The sequence below is a fragment of the Macrosteles quadrilineatus genome, unplaced genomic scaffold (genome assembly GCF_028750875.1).
Source record: "Macrosteles quadrilineatus isolate MER2022 unplaced genomic scaffold, UCM_ALF_1.0 Scaffold_7__1_contigs__length_78375512, whole genome shotgun sequence".
Classification (NCBI taxonomy): domain Eukaryota; kingdom Metazoa; phylum Arthropoda; class Insecta; order Hemiptera; family Cicadellidae; genus Macrosteles; species Macrosteles quadrilineatus.
Window position 1 is genome coordinate 64,403,938 of NW_026542600.1, and position 23,614 is coordinate 64,427,551.

General features: G+C 32.7%; 1 protein-coding gene across 1 annotated transcript in view; it reads left to right on the forward strand.

Moving 5' to 3' along the window:
* LOC128998129 (serine proteinase stubble) overlaps positions 1–23,614 on the forward strand; it is a 43,341-nt gene that overhangs the window by 8,209 nt on the left and 11,518 nt on the right. The window contains exon 2 of the mRNA XM_054424128.1: positions 9,608–9,781. Within this exon, the coding sequence (XP_054280103.1) occupies positions 9,676–9,781 (106 nt within the window). The 5' untranslated portion in view covers positions 9,608–9,675. The remainder of the gene's footprint in view (positions 1–9,607; positions 9,782–23,614) is intronic.

Here is a 23,614-nt window from a genome sequence, read left to right on the forward strand (position 1 = left end):
GCGATATTTTTACCACTCATTAGACGGTCTTGCGTTGAACGCTGATGACTCTCCATTAGATAAGAACAGTCAGGCAGGCTCACTCAAGCGCACTATCTACTGCAATCGGACGAGTTCTGTTACTGGAATTGCCACAGCTAAATGAGTATTTTTATCTTATGGATTTCATAGTGAATCGCGTTTAACAACATCTTTAAACTAAATACTAATAGGTTAGTTTAATAGCGTTAAGTGAAATGAATAATTAAAATCACTTAAATGTATGTATGGATGTAAAAACGACTTCTCATCGCTGAGCTAAATCGTAAGTGGCAAGTCATTGCCGACTAACATTTTGCGCACAATCAAATTCTCTAGGCAAAACAGTAAACAACAAATGAACCACGCACATCTTCTGAATTTTTCATCGCAATCGTGTTAAAAACAACTGCATTCTCATCAACTTGCATAATGTACAAGAATGAAATAAAATCATTAAATTTATAAGTAGAAAACATAAAAATAAATTATATATAAAGTTTCTTTATTAGTTCTTAGGTTCTCTTAATTCTTAGGTTGTATAAACATGGCTTCATCGCATTTCATGGAAACTGCATATTCTTAAATACTTAAGTAATCTTATCAGATCTTAAGAAGAGATATTAATTTGCTTGAAAACTAACAGTATGAGTATCTAAATCACATATGTGGAACGCACTGTTTAACAGATCTACAACTATGAGGTTGAACATCTTATTATGTCTTAAATTTTTTTAGCTTTCACGTATTTAATAAAAACTCTCACAATAAAAAGTGTAAATTTACAAAACATAACTCTGTGTATTCCAAATGTGAACAAAGTACTTTTAGAAAATCTTGAAGACCTTGAAATCATACACTTTATACTGATATACGTAATTAAATAGGGCGTAATTATGAGACCTTTCTTAATTTAAAATATTCCAAACGCAGTCTTCTATGTTTAAGGATAATTTTTATTTTACAGATCAACTACTATGTATTACTTGTACGAACCATTGGTTTAAATTCGTACTGCAGCTGCATGCCAAATAAACTTACCATTGAACTCGCATAAAATACTCAAAGCACTTTAACTTTAGTTAAACACTGTAAAACCAGTTTAAAGGCTAACTATTTACATTAGTTCGGTATTATATTACTAGAAATTCTTTAATTTCGTTACAACTATAATACTGTATAACCAGAAACATCATATGTAATCAACATGATTTAGCAACTTTTTGTTATCGAAAGATTAGCGTTTTTAAGTTTTCATGAGAAAAGTACTTCCCTACGAACAATAAACTCTCAAAGTCCTTTAAATAAAGTTAAATGTACTAGCAATAATATATTATATGTAAGCATGTAACACGTATCTAACAATTTTGGTAATATTTTCCAACGAAATACTATGAATACCTAAAGATAGAATATTTTTAATAAAGGACAAATCGTTTCAAATGGAGACTACAACGGTGGGTTTTAATGGAGTCGGCACAGCATTTTCGTAAGGCATTTAGAATTTTATTTCATTCATTACTATACTACAACGAATGGTTTTCCCAGACAACACAGGTAACTTAAACCTATATTTAAAATTAAGTATATAATTCTAATAAATTTCTTCTTATCGATATTTAAAATATAAATTATTTCTCTTATTTTAGAATCCAAAGGAATACTTTTTTCGTCCCGTGAACTTTAAACTATCTAAGATTGAGTAAGCTAAATATAAAAACCATTATATATGGTTTTTTAAATATGTATAATATATTTTATGTCATCTTAAGTGCTAAAATATATTAATTAGTTCGAAGCTGTTCATTTGTATTTGTCATCAATAAACTACTCTAATGCATATTGCTTATGTACAAATAAGCCTATAAGGTGTTCAAGTGGGTGTGATTGACAATGTAATTAAATTGAACACGAAATAATTCTAAATTCAAACAAACTGTTGATGAACTAATGAAAGAATGAAAAAAATAAAGAATGTCTGTACTACATACTGCACACAAAACAAATGCTAGTTTAGCCATGGGTCTACTGTCCACAACCCAAGATTGTTATTAACTCGTTGAAATCAAACGTGATTATGCTAGATATAGCCTATGTATTATAACCACTGATAAAAACGTGGCTTCTCAAAACGATTTCAATTTACTTAGAGTACCCTAATTAACTTTTATCGAATTTCCCTGTATGGAATTAGCTATTACCGTAGGTGGCATGGTAGGCTTATGATCTAGACCCGGGACCGATTTACCTTTTCATTTTGATGTCCCCGGAGGCCAAAACAATATTTGTTTAAATTTGTATGTATATGTGATCGTACGTGTGATATGTGATCGTGATAACTATAATAATTTTGGTCCGATTTTAATGAAATTTAGTTTGAAGGTGTAGGGCGGGATAAACTTGAATAAATTTGCGAACCAATAAGCGGGTCATGGAAACGGGGGATTATGGAGTCTTGAGATTTAAAAGAAAATTTGTTTTCAACTTTTTACCCTTAAAACATGGACATTTGAAAATGTATTAATAATTTTATCCTATACTATTAATATGTTATCAGGAAACACGTTTTCACCTCTCCGTAGCAGAAAACCTTAATGCACGTTAAATCTTTTGTTATTTAAATGAGGAATAAATAAGTATGTCATGTTTATAGAAATATATAACAAAAATCCAATCAGATAAATTTAAATTCGCTTAGTCCGCAGGTTCACTGAGGTGGGGATATTTAGAATATGTTTTGGTTTTTACACTCTAAATTTAATTTACAGAGTTAGCTAAAGTAGTATTTAGTATGTTACCAATTCCCAATTTAGGCTATGATAATAGGGATTCAAGAAAGTGCTAGTGAACTTTCGGATAAGATGTTTAAGTGTATTACATTTTTACATGGTTATAAGGTATTACAATATATTTATTTATACAAATTCGTAACCAATTTATTTTTTGCAAGGTAGTAAATATTACAACATTAACAGACACCAACTAAAATATGTCAAGGAATGTCCAAAATGGGCTGGTGCTCCGAAGACACCAGTGGAAGGTGTGTCCGAAGATAGCCCGTTAATCTTAGTTTTTAGCCAAGTGGCAGTTAGCATGCCCGACTAAAACAGAATCCTTGTACCGTATACCAAAACCAGTCCTCACTCTTCTCAGTTTGAGAATTCGCTAAAAAAAACTATGATAACTTACATTAGTGTAAAAGTCCATAAGCTGATTTGATAAGCAGTTAAAGTCTTAAACGTTTCAAAAGTCGAAATGACTGCAATCATGTAAAGATTGCGTAACTTTTGTATCAGTTACTTCTCCGTGGTGCAACTGAATTTAATCATAAATAGTATACATAAATTGCTATAGTCATTATAATGACAATTCATCTGCAAACATTTTAGCTGTTATTCATAATGTTTTAACATGAAAAATAACGTGTATACTCACATTTCAAATTTAAATTGTATTTTGAATTTTAATCAAGGAATTCAAACCCTGATAACAGTATACTATGCGAATATTGCTGCTAGTTATTTCTGATCATACATTCAAACAAATAAAACAATATTGTCCGGCTCAAAGTTTAAAATAAACAATATAAATTCATTAGATCATAAATTAATTTATTTAATGGCTTTAAAAGGGTATTATGGAAATACTGTATGACGTGCTTAAACAGTTTACTAAACAAGCACTGATATGTTTTACTGGATTCTCCCATTGCATGTACCTCATAAGTATTTATGGTAAGACATTCTAAGTCCATCTCTTTGTTATTTTACAGTCTAACATAACAAAATCGTCCTCTCAAATTGTATACAATTCCACTCTTGTGTGATAACGTAATTTTGATCTATTGTACTGTTGTTCGATTCATTAGGTATGTTTTATATTGATGGTGTGAAGCGCGGTACAACGCAACGTACACAGGCAAAACACCTGATATCATTTTCGTGTCATTTATGAAACAGTGATAGCTTTGGATCCAACAAATTAAAGCCACTTTTATTGGTCCTAAATTAATCATTTTGATTGTTATTTTTTTACAGTGGATATGAATTTCAATTATCATTAGGTCTAAATTGCTCAAGAACACAAATATCACGACTAAAATATATTTTTACTTACAGATATCAAGAACTATTTAATTTTGCAATCTTTTACTCATACAACCCAATGAAGCCAGATAAAAATGTCCTAACAAAAACATGATTTTTTAAATAAAATCAATTTTGAATCGGCAGGAAATTATTTGATTCCTGTATTTAAATTAAATATACAAATATAGGCTAAATATAGGCCTATACAAGCCTAACTTGTGTTTTAAATATAGGCTAATATGATATAATCTAATATGATCTAAAAGGGATCCCGGTTATTTCAAAGATAGTATAGAAATTAGAAGTATGCTATTTCGTAGAAAAAAATATAGGCTATACATCAGATGAGTCTACTCTCTGTAATCTGAGGCAATACGTCAACTGCAAATTTGCTGAGTATGTTGGCTTGCCGCAGCGGGGGTAATTCATTTAGCTGGTTCTGGAATAATCTTTACTACATTCTCATCCTGTCTTTGACTATTGAAAATTGATTTTTTCACAGACTATATTTAACCAATAGTACAAACCAGAGGCATTTTTTATAAACCTATATTACTAGCTTTGTTTTTAGTAGATAGCCTTGTTGCATATTGCTTGTTAGTGCTATTGCGCTAGTAAAATAAAATACGTATTATATTACGTTGTACCCACTCTTATACTGTATTCTGTAATATTTGTTTAGATTTTGATTAGGAAAAACATTTAAAAAACACAATTTAATGTATGAAAACTTGACGTTGCCACAAAGAATATTAAGTTAAAATTGACTCGTTGTTCAAATTCTTTGTTTTGATGAATCAGTCATAATCTACCTGGAAGCTACAATAGTGTCAAAAAAGAAGGTAAGGACAAAAGATTGTGGCTGGAAGGTCATTGATACATGAAAACACGAATAGTGGTTAGAAAATAATTACTTTACTGCAAGGTCGAGGCTGTGCTGGTTCCTTTGGAAGGATTTGTTGAGCGTCCCTGTGGACAAATACTAAATGTCCTTGTATATGTTTAAACACCTAGACACATCTTTCATAATCATTGATTTTGAATTACCAAAGTTTTATGTTGTTAATCAAGGAGAGACTTGTGAGAACAGGTTTTAAAATTTCCTTTTAGTGCAATTTTAATTGTCTTGTCGAAGAAGCCATTTTTGAAATGTTTGGAAGTAAATAAAGGTGCTCCTAATTTTATGAGTAACCAACAAAAATAGTAGAAATAAATGTTTTGATATGTCATGAGAAAGAAGTTGAATTAAAAAGATTTGTATTGTACACATAAAATAATAAACTAGTTCTGGACTTGTTGTACACCATGCATAATTTTATTAACTGAATGTTTTTACCAAGTAAAAATTAAAAGAGTGGAGCTCAACCAGTAGATTATTATGATACGTTATTTATACTAAATTATGTCTAGATAAGTTGTGGTTGAAATTGAATTTTAAACCTATAGTTATCTATGTCTACATAGGATATGTACTTATAGGATATGTACTTATACATAGGATATGTAACTTATATGATGATATGTTTGTATGCATAGCTATAACTTCAAATTTTTCGTAAGTAAATGGATTCGGTCTTAAAACGCTGGTGAATAGGTTTACCGACGACCTTCCCAACAAAATGGTTGATATAACCGAGGTTGTTGATAACTGGCTGTGGAGGGATTTACATTTTAAATTAGCGAGTGCACATTGTGTATAAAAAGGCACCTAGATCTATATTCTGCGAAGACACTCGTAATATACCTACGTTTTAAAGACGGTTGAAAAATAAAGGGACTGTCAACATTGGTGTAATTAAGTTGTTTGTCAGCTCAGTAGCCATGGTTAGAGAGGGTTTTAAAGGATTTTTAAACACGACAAGTGCAAAAGTGCAACTACATCCTGAGGAGACGTAGATTAGATGTTTCTTTTACATGGTTTTATCAAAGTTATATAAACACACCATATATCTTGAGTAATATACATTTAAGACCGTTTTAGTGGTCTTTCAAGTTTAAATGTATAATAGTGCGTGGAACAAGCAACATATTACCTAGTAATCTTTCACTTCCGGAGACCAGCACCATACTTTGAGAATCGACTAAATACATGAAAATCAGCCGGGAGGCAAGCTTTAAAATAATTAGGTCACGGGCAGTGACGTCATCAAAATGGCCGCTCAGCCAATAATAATAATGTCGCATATCTCGGGAACCACGTAACCGATTTTGACGTATGACATCTTATTTGAAAGGTCTAATCATTATCTATAAAAAAGGTGTAATAACCTTTTTTATAGATAAGTTAGTAGTTGTTTATAGATAATCAAGATGAGCGAAGAATTAAGTAATTAAATAGGTAGACGATTCTGGAATCCATATTCATAACTCATCTAGGAGATCGATGACTTTTACAAATTAAATGGACAAGTTAAATGTGTACAACTTCAAGTTTAAAAAATAAACGCACGAGTCAGGAGTTAAAGTTTGTTTACCTATATCATGAGTAGACATAAATGAGTAATAGTTTTAAAAAGTGAAATAGACGATTCAGGTGTACAATCAGATGTACTAGTTCACTTAACACCTGTGTAGACATATTGATAAGATACTGTTTTACTTTTACTGGGGTTTAAATGGTCAAGCGGGGTATACAAGATACAAATTTACCTTTCACCTATCTGAACATTGATAACTTATAATTCAGATTTTGTGGACATAGGTGAAATATTGTTTTACTGTAAAGTTTAAAGTTTAAATGGACGAGTCCGATCTACCAGTTTACTTATAGCCTGTTGAGATGCTGTTTTATTAGGCTCAGGTGTACAAGTTCACCTATATCCTAGTGTAGACACTAGCCACTAGCCGGTGGGCTGGGCCCGAGCCCGAGGCCCTCAGTCCCGTTACCGTGGCATATTGACACCGTGTACCGTCCGGTCAAGGTCCCATTCCCCCCATTCAAACCACTGCATATTTGGTCTCTCATTATCATATCCCCTCCTTCACACCTTCTCCGCTTCCACCTTTCTCTTCCACCATTCCTCTCTCCTCTCTTCCTCTTCCTTCTCTCTACAATCTCCTGAAACATCGAAGCGATCGACAAGGTGGTATTACCTGCGTTTATTTTAGTGTACTAATTCATATAGGATAATGTGTATAGTTGAAGACGAGGTATAGTCGATTTATAATTCTGGGAATGTAGAAGATAATGTTGGATGCGTCTCTAAGGATTCGATGGCTAGATTTGTGTTTGGGAGGCCTGAGTTCAAGTCCCGCTAATCGCTAATGAATGTTAGATGTGTGATAATGTGTTTTTCGTCACCCTGGTGATTTAGCTGTTTTTCCACATATCTATAAAAAAAGATCCTCACACGATGAAAGTGAGAAAATCCTCTGTACGGTATTTGAGAAACACCAAGAGCCATACAATTCCAATAAAATGAACTAAAAGTAAGACAAACTTTCTCTCACAATCCCAAGATATTTGCCTGCTGCCATTATGTGTGGTTAGCTCCCCAAAAGACTGTTGAACCCCTGCTGGACTCGACTAGTCAATAGGTCAATTGGTCTTGAATTTAATAAATTTGCTTGTTGCTTAGTTTTCATGTTTCCATAGTTACCTTATTAATTAATTGAACCTTGATTGTGTAATTTCACATACTTATTTTTGTCATCTTAATTACATTATATTTTCTGTTGATTTCTTTTAATCACTGAACAAAAAGTAACACGCAACATTTTAGAAGAATATACATCAATATGTTTTGATTATTTAGCCTAAGTCAGAATTTTGTTCTATTCTACAATTAATTTACAACCATTAAATAGTTTGATTCGTTTTGTTTTCTTATCTATTTCTTTCCAATTTACCTAAATAACTCGTGATCTACGTGATCACAAATAATACTGTAAGTGCGCAAATAATAAGTTCTGCGCTAGCTCGGTCTTAAATAAGTTAACTTCGAAGAAATGCAAAACAATTGTCTGAGTAAAGAATGAGTTTCCCACATTTACACAGCTAAACATTTAACTGTATTCCTAAGTATAAGCTTGTTACTAATATACTAAGTGCATCCAATGCTGGGCAAATATCTAAATAATGTTTTTGTCTACCAATGTTATGGATATAACTTTTTAAGCTCCAACCTTGCGATTTAAGAGACGTTGCAATCTTATTAACAAAATTAAATTCAGAGCTTTTAAAACTGTGTTTAGGTATGTATATTATGCATATCTTGAATTACACTTTTGAGGAAGTGCAACCTATAGAAAAACAGATTTGGCCAAACCAAGCCAAAAGCAATTATTATAATTAGCACTTAGCCTTGTTTGGCAAACTTTCACATTTTAGGAAGTGGGAGGTCGCCAGTTTTAACGGTGTCATGTGCGAAGAGTTACTTAACTGTTTATCTTTTACGAGGTTAGGTTAGGTATGAAAAGGTAACCACACATATACAATATTTGCTTTGTATATAAAAACCATTAATTGTGTCTGGTAAACTAAGCAGTAATTTCTATATTTTATACATATTTTATCATTGACATTTGTTATGACGGGGTTCTTAAAGTTACTAATTCTCAATCAACGAAAATTAATTTAAATAACCGTATCAATTTATTTAAATTAATTCGTATTTGGAAGTTTTATAAACAATTTCCCTAGTACAGTATAGCTGAATTTTATAATTTTAATAAATATGGATGTTACCTTCCGGCGTTCCAAGTAACCATGATGCCAACGGGTCATACTTGGAACGCCAGAAGGTAACATTTTATTAATATTTGACCTTCCAGTAGTATGAAATTAATTCTAGTTACAGTTTTCTCTAAAAGTTTATGAAATTACACTTAGTTGGACAAAATACGGAAGTGATTCCAACGTTATATACGATTGTCATAAAGAGAATACAGACTTCGTGTCTGACCTAGGATTCAAGCAACAGGCACACTTGTATTAATATATACAAGATGAAAAAAATTAAAACTTTTGTTAATTTTGTTAACATGCACAGTAAAGGCTTAAAACTAAAAGTTAAATTTCTAGTGGTTTTAATTACAGGAACTACTCAGAAATCCTTACTGACGTAACTATAGTAATCTTATTGATAACCTCTCCCCATGAATGCATAGCCCAGTAGTTGGCAAACATGTTATATACAGCTAAGTTATGAATTAATCATTGTAAGTTTGATGCACAGTTTACCGCGATTCAGTAGTTTATGTATTAAATTCAGAATACACCATTCAAGTTTTTTTCTGTAGTTGGTATTTCAATACTTTCTTCGGTATAGCCAACGGTTATAGAATGCTTATCTCCGTATTAAGTATGTGTTATTTGATCCAGACATAAATTAATTTATACTTCGATATTCAATTGGAAGAGTGAGGCCCCACTATATTCTACTTCAATCGACGCAAATCTGCTGATTAAAGTAGTGCACTCATTATCATAGGCATATTTCCTATACAGTTTAAAACTCTCAAATTCTACAGAAATTAATTAAAAACTCTGTTCGTTTCAGATGGTGTGACTCGGCCATTTTCGTCCTAGACTCTTCTAGGATATCCCCATCAAGTCGCTTACTCTACAATGGACCAACATTCAAGATGTTCAATAGTTCTGTTCATGACAGTGTGCGAACTTGTAGTTTTAGGATTAACAACTCCAGTATGGAGCCCTCAGCAATCTTCTACAGGTAAGGCGATACCAAAGTAATAACTACTTTTCTTCGTTGATAGATTATCATTATTGTCAACCAATGGGGAGATGTCCCTGGTGACGCCACTGCACAGTAAAACGAAACGTTTGGCTATGGATTTGAACAGTTGTGGTTCGAAAATCAATGTACACTATTTCTCCAGTTTAAAAATCTTCGAACCACAAATTCAAAACGTATAGGATTCGTAAACCTACCAGAGCAACGATAAAATAGTGCTTTTCGTAATCATGTTTTTGAAGTCTTCGAAAATATATAGGCCTACGTCCATCATTGATGAATATTTTGTAGTGACATACAAAACAGAGCTAATCACCAAACAGTTTTCCTTGTATGTATTACTTCGATATTTAGCATTTTAAACATCTAATAAACGACCTAATCATTATTAACGAATGGCGATCGAAAACGGACATTTGGTCAAATCATTCCTTTGTACCACTCAGAGGCGATCCGCAAAGTTTTTCTTTTTGGTACTTCGGTACTTCCTCGTCACACCTTTGATTTTTAACATCTATAAACACTCTGATGATTCTCTCCCAAACTTGAACTACGAATGTTGATCAAGAACCGATTTATCGTCTATCAATCAGTCCTTAGGTTTCTTGAATACATCCAGGATCACCGGTTGGTTCCGTGTAGTCTGGCAGCCACCACGGAAGGTACGTTCCGTTACACAGGACGATGCGCCGACTCGCTAACACCAATTATCCAGCCTACTTGACGCTTCATTTACGTATTTTACTTCAAAGTGTTTCAAAGACCTACTGGAGCGTATTTAGGGTAATTCCTGTATCTTGGGGTCTGCAAAAAATATAACTCCGTTAGATGCTAGTGATGGGCAAAACGTCATTCATTTGTTCTAAATACAATTACAGTTCTTCATCCTTTTCTTTTGATAAGTTTAGTCTAATTTTGAAGTGTCTTCTTCAAATATACATCGATAATGATTAAAGATAAACCGATGAATTGTGTGCTCAGTCACATGCATTTCTCGAGGAAAGATCTCGTATATGCAGGAATGTATCTTTTTGTCCTTTTGGTAATTTTTTTGTGATATTTGTTCACGATTGAGAAGCATTGATAAAGCAAGAGAGTGAAGTAGTAAATTTGAGTAAAAAGAGTAAAATAGAAGATTGGTAACAGAAACTTGACACCACACCGATATAAATATAACAACGTAACGCGATTAAATTGGGTGTACGTACAATATTCGCACTATCGATTCTAAACACTACTTAAATTAGAAATGCAATCATGGAAATACCAAGTTTTTGTTAGTTAAAACGCCCATTCCTTCCAATTCATTGTTAATATATCGTTGGACAATTTCAGGGCTCTTTGTTTTTAAAATGTTCGAAATAACATAAATACAAACCGAAGAGAGGTTGCATTTATTTGAATTTTAGCTTATACCAAATCTTAGTTTGCCACTTCATTCACCTTTAAAAAGCTTAATGACCATTAGTCAATAATCAATAAATAATTATTTAAAATATTTTCAAATTAATTTTGATTCTAGAAGAATTTGGTCGGATTGTATCCTCAAATGTTTAGGTAAAATACATTGTTACAAGTGAATTGTCGTTTTATTGTGTTCCACAGTAGGCTACCACAAATTCACGACGCATTTGAAGTTTATTCCCTTGTAACTTAAAATTGTAGTTTCCAGTTTTAAGAGCTGTCAATGTTCACTCGTAGGTTTATACGATACATGAAACATTATAATATGAACATGATAAGAGATAAGAACAAAACAACAATATTGAATTTTACATTGAACAAATTATTAAGGGATTATTCTCTTAAGCAATGCTTCTTGTAGTACGTATATTTTATTTCTGTATACATCCCAAAATTATTTTAAATGTAATCATTTTTTCATTTTCATTTTTTCATCATTCATCATTCACAATTCATCATTCATTTTTTCAAATGAAAAAGTTTTTTTAACCCCGCTTCCCCAAATTCTCTAAAAACCTGTTTTTGTAAATATTTTTACAACAATTTAATACATTTATCTGGAGTTTATTTGTTGTAATATGTTACAGATTCTATTTTATTTGAAGTATTTAATCAAAAATTGCCTCAGTTTTTCTCGAATTCTCCAAAAATTTTCTTGAACATGGAAACTTTCAAGATTTAAGTTATTAATAGCTTTGGCTACCGTTATTTGAGTAGACTATACTTTGAAAAAAAAAACCGAGAAATCGTTTAGAAAAATATCACTACCTCTAAATTTTTTACGTACAATTTATTCTAGTTGATTAAATATTGTAACATATTAATGGTTTAGTAACTATAAATTTGTTTTAACAATTTTCACGTTAAAAAGAGAATTTAAAATAAATAGAAAACTTGTTTCGAAACATAATATAGTTTTGTTAGATGTATTTCAAGTGTTCGATCTAATCAAAATAAATCAGCTACGTTATGAAAATATAAAGAAAATTCACCATCAAAACTAGGTAAATGTTACTTTTTAAATTAATAAATTTTAAATTGAACACTTTATTCATTTTCGATCACATTTCAGGCCTGAAAGAGAGAGCACACTCTGCCCTTTATATCTGTAATTTTCCTCTTAAGACAATAATTAATATAATTAATAATTAATGTGTAACTATCGAGTAAAGAATCCAAACACTGTACATGGTAGAATTTCTTGAATCAAGGATATTTTCGCTGGCAAGCCAACACAATTAATCTTCTTGCACATACATTTACAGAAATAAATCATATGTTTCCTAACATATCACCTAGATGATGATCGAGTTATACTGGTAACATCATGTTAATAATGTGCAGTACCAAAGTTTAAATTAAATTATTTTTTTCTTGTATTGCTTTAGTTAGTTATCTTTAGAATCGCGATTACATAACCAACTCCAAATTGAACTATTGTGTTTGACACAAGCTAAAGATCCAAAATCTCTATGAAAGTGTCTCCGTATGAATATAAATTCGAAACTGATATATTGTATATCTAAATTTCGTAGAAATGTATTGGAAGAAATAGGTCATATAAATTTTCTTATGTGTATACACATTTTTACAAAGAGGGAGGATATTTTAATAAGACCAATAACACCCTTTAGACTTGATTTTCCTAAACTCGTAAACAGTTACCAACCAACACTAGTTAAATAACGAAAAGAAAAATATCACTTATACATTTTGCTTACAAATATTTAAAGAAATTTAATTCCGTGATTTTACCACTCTCGTCACGAAGTAATTTCAGGGAACGAATTGCATGATAGCCGAGTAACGGTATCCCCAGAAATTACTCTACTGCCTTAACTTCAACGCACGCAAACCCCTTTCAGGTATTAAAATTAAAATAACCCCTTGCACAATGAATAGAGACCCGGAATAATTATAAATTCAAATACAATAAGAGAGAAATAAATACAGGATGTATCATCGCTAGGCAAAACCAAAGCGGCAACGAAGGGGCGAACCCCAAGGAGGATTTAATATGAAAAATAGCTTGAGAAACTCTAGCATTAAAAATTAAAAATATTATCTATCACATATCCTACACTACATTACTAATGTATTGAATACAAAATCTGCTTCAGGTTCTTGGGACCTTTAATCTAAATAATACTACACAATTTAAATATGTTTCTGGCACATGTTCCATTCTAAACTATCTACTACAATCTTAGTGCCAAAGGAGGTGTAAAAGTTCAATGGCCTTTGTAAATAAAATAATTGGTACATCGGCCATTAAAGAAAGTACACCCCTCACTAATACACAGTGTAATTTTTTTTTTTTTAACATGCTATTGATTTTAAACTGAAACTATGAAAATTAGTGACTTTTTTGCAGATGCTATTAATATGGAGAAATAAAGTTAATAATTTGAAATTATTGTTATTTGTCTATTATACAATTTTCCATGTGTTGCACACACTTTTAAGCTTTTAATCTCCCCCTTAAAGCCGGTATAAAATATCAACTGTGTTATAAACTCAGGAGTTGTATACGATACGTTACGTACCCACATAGCCCGATGCTTACGGGCAAATGCAAGGCAAAACATTGCCAACCTACAAAATGTGTACTTGTTATCATTGTATTCACTAAAATTAAATTCTGGCCAAACATTTATTACAACCAAAGACTAAAGCAAATGCTATAAGAAATGAACATTTAGTTGACACCTGCCCACTCAAACGTCACCTACATTGAGAGCCGCGTCCAATCGAGAAGATTGTACAATAGGAAGAGAAATAGACTTGCACGATTAGATAGAATAGTTAACTGGCCAATATTAAATGGTCCTTTGGCTATTGATAAAACTAGACATTCCATCCCCATGTTAAAGCTGTCGCCAGTTTTTAAATCAAAATTGTCGTAGTTGATGTGAGTCACCGACAGATCGTGCTGATATAAATTACTGATCTCTCGATTACGCAAACTTTTTTACGAAGTCAAACTGGGAATGACTTATTGTAAGTCATAGCAACTATTATGATCCATCAACTATCTCAGCAACCACAAATAATGTAGAAAACAGAATTTGAGATATTGGCGTATTCTGTGACTGGCTCACACACCTATGTTCTTTTTAAATAAAAAAAATGGCGACAGCTGGTCCTTATAGCTGAAATGTCTACTTCAGTATTTGTATACAATAGTCAATGATTAAACCTAACTACTGTAAAGACAAGGTTAGGATGCCTACATCACTTCTGTATATCAATACAATACTCGGTCTTAGAGAGGAATTCTTCGACATCATCCCTAGAAAGTGAAAGCCCCTCGCGACTTCCAAGAGTGCATCCATATTCTGTGTGGTGACTGTATCGGGCGAAAGTGAAGTATTTCATAATTTGGCGTCCTAGGATCCGGATCCTACAGTCACAAGAAGTCAAGTTGACCCCGGAACATTGAGGTACTTTCTCTCGCTATGACGCCTACCAGTGACATACATTCCATTGTTGGACGGCCTAGTAGTGCTGCCAGTACCGCAATCCTACTCATCTACCGGCACGTCACAGTCAGAGAGATGGAGGAAATACCCTTCTACGTTACCCTTCTCCTCGCAAAAACATCAATTCTCAAATAAACTGTTAAATTCTTAAGTACTGTCAAATGATCCGGTTTTAGCGAATTTACCTCATAGGGAATAAGCTATTACCGTATGTATCATGGTAAGACCTATACCCGGGACCACTTTAAGTTTTTGTTTTCATGTCTCCAGAGGCCAAAACATTCATTCAAATTTATATATTATGATAACTCGAGCAAAAATCATCCCATTTTTGAAATTTGGTACAAGCGTGAAAATATACGTTTATTCGAACGAGTTCACGAACAAGTTTTATCTGACAATGGGAATGGGGGTTTACTTGGTGGTTTATGGGGATGAAAATAGGCTTCCCCATTTTTGACCATCTAAAATTATGCTACAATTTCATTCCAAACCATTTTGTAGATATTATAAAAACAAATAATTGAACTGTTTTTATACGTTTAATAGTGCCGGAAAATATTCAAAAACCGTAAATTAAAAATTCTTATGTGTTTCCTGAGAAGAAAAAACCTATTGAGTAGGTTGCTGGTATATGGATACATTTAGAGCAACTTTGTCAAATTTATTTATTTTATAAGGGGCACCACCTGACAAAGAATATTTTTCTGTTTGCAATAAACTAATTTATTTTAATGTTTAAGAATTAAGCATAGTTAAAGATACAGTAATTTGTTAGGATGATTTCCCTCCCCTCCCTCGACAACCCCCCCCCCCCCACCAACTTGGGTGTTTTTTTTTTCAAAAACAGATGTTTACGGGAACAGATATATCTGGAGTTAGGTATAAGATAAATGAGTAATTAATTTTTAAATTTAAAGAGTACATGTAAATCTACAAACTGTAGCATGGGAACTGTCTAACAACAAATATTTCTATAAAAATTTTATTTTAAATATTTTTTTTCAAATTTATTATGAAATATTTTGTTTATTCGTCACAAAATCTTTTCCCCTGAACTTTGATTATTTAATACTACAGTTTGTAGAGTAGAATGTCGCCTTCAAAAAAAAATTATATTATGTATATCAGAACTTGAGATATGTCTTTTTCCGTACCTGAATATATTAAAAATCAAACTTTCGGTAATCGTCCCGGAATCGTAAGGAAACACAAATCTGTTGGGGCGGAACTCCTCAAAAATAATAAATGTCTGTTACATATTAATTTTTTATTGTTATTATTTAAAATTGTACCTAAAAACAAAACTTTTAATGCAAACTATTTTACCAATGTGGTTAACCCCCCGTAAGGGGGAGGGGATATTCAACTTTCGGCAAACGGGGTTAGTGTAGCACTAATTTTGGAAAATAACACTACATAAAAAGTACATACATCAAAATGTTTAGAAAGAACTGTAGAACACTTTTAGGTAAATAACTGAAATTTGATATTTTTTTTAATTCCTATTTTTTTTGTGGAATGCCCCCCAGTTGCCTTTTCTGTAGTAGCAAAACTAAGTACTCATTAAATCTCATATTATTTAATAGGGAATAGATTTGTCAATCTTGAAGACAAATTTTTGTCCAAATCCAATCAGGCAAATGTAAATCCACTATGCAGATTTACTGCAGCGGGGTATTTTCTATAGGCGACCACATTTTTCTATGTTTAAGATAAATTCTCATAATGAATATAAATTTTTTTTAAATATCATCTTCGCCCGTGCTGTTATAATTGTCGTCACGGTCACATGCTCAAACACACAACAACAAGAATACGATCAAACTAAAGGAAATTAAAATATGGTCAGAGTATTATGTGTAGTATAATAATTATAGTTCATCTTGAATTTTCCTTATTTGTAGTTTTATTTGGGCAAATGTTTAACATGTTCTCGTATTCGTGTGCATGTACGTTTTTGTGACGACTCCTCATATTGTTGTGGTTGATTTGGAAGATTACAAAAAATAAATGTTTTTCTTCTATTTTACTTATAAACTCTATAGTTTATGTATGAAGTACGGGGTTTTTGCTAACCAAGAGTATTAAGGTATAACAGTAATTATAGTTTAAAGCACTCGGATTTTTTGAAACTCAACTAATACAGTATTAAGATTGGCTTCCTTAGTGGTTAGGCAAAGATTATATATTTTTTAAAGTTAATCTGTTTCTAATTACTGTAGTACAGTCCAATACAGCGTAAGGGAAACCAGACTAAACTCGTTTCGTGATTCGTGATGGTCGACTTCTCACATCGCTAAACCGTTATGCTTTTCACACGTCAACGATTTGTATGGCTTGTATTCCTTTCGCGATCTGGTAAATACCATTCCAGAATCACCCCAAGAGATTGCATGCAATTTAGGGAAAATGTCAGCTGTTAATGCCTTGGCTTAGCTGCGGCTGTTTAGGGAATTGTAAGGTTGAAGAAGGCGATGTTGAGAAAACTAAAATTCTTGAAAATATATTTTGTATGTTTTGTCTCTTAGTTTCAATAGTTTCCAAAGTTTCGAAATATTTGTTCAGTGGCTAAAACTAATAACAGTGATATACAATTCGGGTATTTGTCCCTTACATTGAGGTAACCATAAAATATGAAATCCTGAAGTGGCTATTTATTTGTCTTTCTGAGACATGTTTACTATTTATGGTAAATATTCTCTTGGCTTTCCTTCTACTGCGGAAGTTAATCAACCTACCCACTATAATCTAAAGAATATATATTTTGCCTGAGATCACTTCTCCCCGAATCTTGAGTACTGTTCCGGAAAAAAAAACTTAACACACAGGGTATCGGTTTTAAGGTCCAAAGCAAATTAAAAACATACAAATCAGAAGAATTTCAACGAGATACTGCATTATCATGAAATTTCTGTTGATTTAATGTGTGAGTTGTCATTTAAAATGAAAAATAAACTCTATAAAAGGATATTATACTACTGTAGTACCTTATATCCTGGTTCAAGATTACATTTATCCAAGTGTTAGTATCTCCCTCCACCCCGTAGTTCACTGTTCAGGATATAGACGGAGGTTGACGTTACACGTATCCTGCGGCGCGGCGGCGGCGAACTTGTCATGCCACATCTTGCGGCCTGGATGCCGTTATTTACTAGTAATATGACCGGGCTCTAAAATTTTATATCCTACTTGAAAACACAGTACAATATTCTTGAAATTGATCCGTTGAAGGCGTTTAAAGTGACGCTGAGGGCGTTTTACTTGCAAAAGATGTAGACAATCAAGTTTAACAATTTCCCAATCCCTTAGTCACCCAACCTGTATAAACAGCCTTAGTATCAAAGGTCAACCCCAACGTTATCTCTGAAGCTAGTTCCGTGTTAGCCATTGAAGAGGACACACGGGGTACCCCACTACAAGTTCAGTAAGCAAATTTAATCTCGCAAAAAGGTATTTATTATACTTTTACTTTCATTTTTTGGGCTGTTCCCATTATTCTATCCAACAAGATGTATGACATATTTGTTCAAAACTGTTCATTAGGGTTCGAGAATTTTTATCGTTATTTGATCCATTTACTTAGATTCAACATGAATACGTTTTGTGGCTGTCCGTTTTAAGGTAACTTAATTGGAAGAATAATCGGAATAATGATTGTAAAAAACAGTCTATATAATCTTAACTGCTCCGATCAGCTACTACAACGAAGTTAACCAAAGATGAAAACGACTGCAGAGGAAATATTAAATCGCATTACTTGGTCACTAAAGAGGAATGAGTTGTTTTTAGGCTAAGTAATAGTAATGAATGAGTAAAATCAATGTTTGTTAGATAATGCTGTAACCATAAACAGGATATTGAATATGTTAATGGTACCCCTTACCTGTGGTTGTAACTTAGTTGTCAGCTCTTCCACAGAATACATAATGTATGTTTTCTGTGGCTCTTCTCTCGAAGAAAGAGCAGTAGCAAGTTAGACGGTGACTGACTGCTGATGCTCATGGCGGGAATTACTTTAAATCGAGGGGTCACCATTTCTTTTTTTTATAATGATTCTTAAAGCACGATACAATTTGTAGCTGATATTAGCTTCATATAATTGAGTGATGGCTGCTGATGCTAATTTTAAAATATGTTTGTTTTGTATTTTGCTAACATAAAACATGTACTAGTACTATTATTGTTAACTTGACCAAATAAATTATTCGAGTGGTGTTTGTTGAGGTGGTTACTGTGTTGGTTGTTGTGGTGGTTGCTGTGTTGGTTGTTGTGGTGGTTGTTGTTTTGGTTGTTGTAATGGTTGTTGTGGTGTTTGTTATTTTGGTTGTTGTGGTGGTTGCTGTGTTGGGTGTCGGTTGTTGTTGTGATGGTTGTTGTGTTGTTTGTTGTGGTGGTTAATATGTTCGTTTCTGTGTTGGGTGTTGGTTGTTGTGTTGGTTTTTGTGGTGGTTGCTGTAGTTGGTTGCTGTGTTGGCTGTTGTGTTGGTTGTTGTGGTGGTTGTGTGAGTGTGGTGGTTGTTGTGGAGGTGTGTTGGTTGTTGTGGTGGTTGTGTGAGAAAGGTGGAGCTGCGGGCAGTAGGGCAGTAGCTCCTGTAGTTGAGAAGACATGTTCTGGCCAGCGCCCCGCCGCGCCTGTCGTCTAGCGGTTTGGTCATTTGCCTGTCACGCCGTTCATGCTCCATGCCGTCTTCACTTGCTTGCATTATATTTCAATGCATTTTAATTTACTCGACAAGCACGACATTGTCCCAGTTATATCTAAAGGAGATCTTCCACTTATGGGTACTTGTAGTTTTTTTACCTTTCGGATCGTGAGAAAGACTATAATTTCTTTACGGGTTAGTTTGTTTATTACGAACCGTTCGTTGGTACGAACAATCCCAGACAATTTAAACGATTTCCTGTCATTAAAAATGTTGGGTTATAGTATATTTATCAATTTTATTGGATTGGCTTTTATTTAAGACTCCCAATATTATTTGAGTCTACACTTTATGTAAAAAATATGCGTATATGTATTTACAGGTTTAAGGTGGTTAACTCAAAAATACGTTTTAACACAGAGAAACAAATACAGCAAACTTGATTTGGGTAACATAACATTTTTATAAAGTCTTTATTCCCAAACGATTTTAATTAAATAAATCTAGTTTAAGCCTAACTTTAAACTATCATCCCAGGTGTTAAGTTGTCGGGCGCAATTTACAGTACTTCGTATGCGATTTAGGCAGTCAAATTTGTAGGGAAGATATAGATTCTGCATTTAACTATTTTTCAACTTTATAAAAGGATGTGATCGGTGGTTTATTTGAAATGTCGTTTCTTTGAATTGCAAATTTATGGTCTTGTACCTTCGTGTAGGTTAATATTGTTGATATGTAACTTAAATTAGTTTAAAACTAACAACTTCTTAGCAACCTAATGTAGATTTGTCAAATGTTAGAAGCTCCACTGGACTACTTAATGCACTACTTAATGGTTTGTAGCCAGACAGCCAGTTTCTTGAATGTTTGCTTAAACATTCATCTGGAATGTCATCTTAATACCTCCATCAATTTAAAAATCTGCTATAATCTATAGGGTGAGTTATATTATGTATTCTCAAATCCTCAATGTATCAAATAACATTGAATTAAAGGGCCTCCAGTGAGACTAAGGTTTTGAAATTCCACTGCACATTCATGTCAATATTCATGAAATTTGATTTCTTAACGCGAGAGTAAACTTATATGATTTACATCTTGTTAAAGACGATAAAATAAAAACCGACTCCGTAGAGGAAGTCGTAATTTTTTAGATTTTTTTACTGTATAACAGCAACACCGAAGTGCTGTGCTACTCGTATGTGGTAAAATAATTAAACTTCTGTTCAGTGGAGTCGTTTTAGCGAATTTCTTATATATGGGATAAGCTATTACCGTAAGTCTCATCTTAAGACCTGGACCTGGAACCGATTTACTTGTTCGTTTTTGAGGCCCCAGAGGCCAAAAAAACACCATCCATTCAGATATATTATTTATGTACCATATATATGTTCGTTAACGCAATAAATTTGAGCATAAAATGATCAGATTTTGATGAAATTTAGTAAAAACGTGTAAACCTTCGTCTATTTGAACAAGTTCATGAACCAGCATGATCGGACTATGGGAATGGGGGTTTATGGGTGGTTTAATGGGTTAAAAATTGGGGTTTTTCATTTTTGACCCTAAAAACAGACAGTAAAATCTCAAAATTTCTTTTCAAACAGTTTTTAGAGCTTAAAAAAGGAATCAATTAATACATTTAAGCGTCATTGTATGCCTAATGTTTGTGGAGAAAATTTAAAAAAAGTTTTAATGAAAAATCCCAACGTTATTCTTATTGAGAATAAATAAACTGTTGTAGCTTGCTTGTTTGTGGATGTATTTTAATGCAATTTGGCAATTTTGTTTATTTCATACTGTGCTTAAACACATTTATTTTTTTTTTATTTAAAAAACAACTCATTACATTTCCTGCAGCAGCAAATCCTCACTCAAATTAATGCTATTGAAATACGAAACATTCTGACAATTTTAAGGGAATTTTTTAGTGGGAATCTAGTAAATGGAAATTTACTAAGTCTGCAGGTTTGCTGTGACGGGGGTATATGTGTTTAACTTTGTTTCCTCTAAAAAATCGATGGAAATTGACCAAGTCTGATTTCGCATCAAGGCATAACATTACGCGGTCATCAATATAATTCAACATTGATACAGGTTTTAAAATCCACACTCATTCAATGCACCCTTTGTCATTTCCAACTGGAAAATCACGAAAAAATTCCCTTCAGAAAACATGTAGGTATATGTAGCAGGATCGGCAACCAGTCCCGTTATTCCAGTTTGGGTCAAGGTTGTGGCAGCTTACTACTTGACGATGCTGCTCGCAGTCTATATTATTTCCCTACATTTTGCGCATTTAAATTACAGGGCATTTAAACTGCATGCCCATTTACTTGGCTCTTAACATTTAAATTTCACCCAATTGGCCAGATAATTACATACTGTATCTGCAATTTTACTTCCCAATTTATTTACAAAACAAAAATGTTAAGTAGTTTTGAAGGCCTTTTGTTTTTAAATTCCAGTATTAAAAAAATGAAAACCATGACAAAAATAATATGATTTAGGATTTAATTTAAACACAACCCTTACGTGGATTTTTTGGAATATTCGTCATTTGAGAACCAAGTTTGTAAGCGAGTCTGTAATTTTCTTTTCTACGATGATTGTTTCTAAGTAATCACTTTTCCAAAAACATAACTTTCAATTGAATTATTGTTGAAATCAACATTTTAAGCGTGTACATTAAGTGTATCTATAAAATTGAATTAACATATGCAAGAATAAAAAGAAATTACGAAACCTAGGCCTATTTATTATATTTTTTTTTTATTAAAACTTAAAGTAGTAACATTTGTACATAACTATTCGACAGTTCTTTTAAAACAATATTTTGAGAGGCTTTAAATAGTTTGAAAATCCATGGTGGAGGTGAATGTCATCAAATTTGAAGGGTGAGTTTCATAAAGGCAGCTAAATCTAGATCAAACAATCCAAATCATAACCCCTCATACAATCTAAAAGTCATTACAGAATGTATTAAAGTAGTTTATTCAGCCGTTTTGATCTCCAATAGCCTACATCGTCATCACACATACAAATTTATGATTCAGAAAATAAACCAAAATTTTGTAAAAGTTAGCATTGTACGATAGACTTAAGACACGAGTAGAAAATTTAAAACGTATACGAGTGTCTTAACGAATAATCACGCGAGTTGCGTACACTAATTTTCCTACAACCGTTTTTTATTTACCTACAATCACTACTTCTAACGTCTAAGAGAGGTTATGTTTCCGTTTATAACCTCTCATTGCCACTGATTATAATGCAACGACTCATTGTCCCAAACGTTGGTCCCAACCACTGACTTATTCTATAATCAAATTATTGGCCGTAACAGCTGATAAGTTGATGTTCGAAGCGTTAATTTTACTTATTTTCTCTCAATCCTTGAACCTTATTGGTCCAAACTTGTACTAAGCAACAAAACAATACTGTTAAGTGAATCTTTTAAGTTCTAAGAACTGAATTTAAAATACAAGATAAAAAACGGTCGTAGGTAAAAGTATTGAATACATACAGTATATATCAAATTTTTTTAAAGATTCTAAATTTAAACTATAACGTAATTCTGAGACATCAGATTATTCTAAACTTGCGATGGGTACATAATATATAGCTGAGATTCTAAGTACAGGAAGAAAAATAAATTTTTCATAATTTCTTCAAAGGAGCAAAAATATTGTCTTGGAATTTTTTGTCACTATGCAGCGAAAACAGATGTAGGCTATTTAATACATGCATTGCGGGTCTGAATTCACTCTTTTTCTCGCTAGGGCTAAAAATCAGCTGGAGTCGTATACATCAGCTGTACACTGCGCGTACATTTTCCTGTCTGGGAAATTCCTCCACTTATTTTTCCAAAGACAATAGTTTCAATTGATCAAATGATCATCGTGGTGTGATTAAAATGTGCGTGTTTGTCATAGTGTCATATTGTGTATCTCACGTCAATTGCCTTTTTTCGACATTTCTACATATTAAAACAAAAAATGTTCATTAAATTTTAATTCAATTATTGTTTTCGGCTTAGTAAAACTACATGTTGCTATTAAATACCTGTTTTTGTGTGATTATTATCAAAACTATATGGTAAAAGATGTATAAACAAATAGCATAACCCCTACAGTTGTTGAATTGTGTCAATAATTGATTTAAACCTTGTGTCGGACTTGAATTAGCAAGCAGGAGTCTCCTACCATTGTAGAATCTGG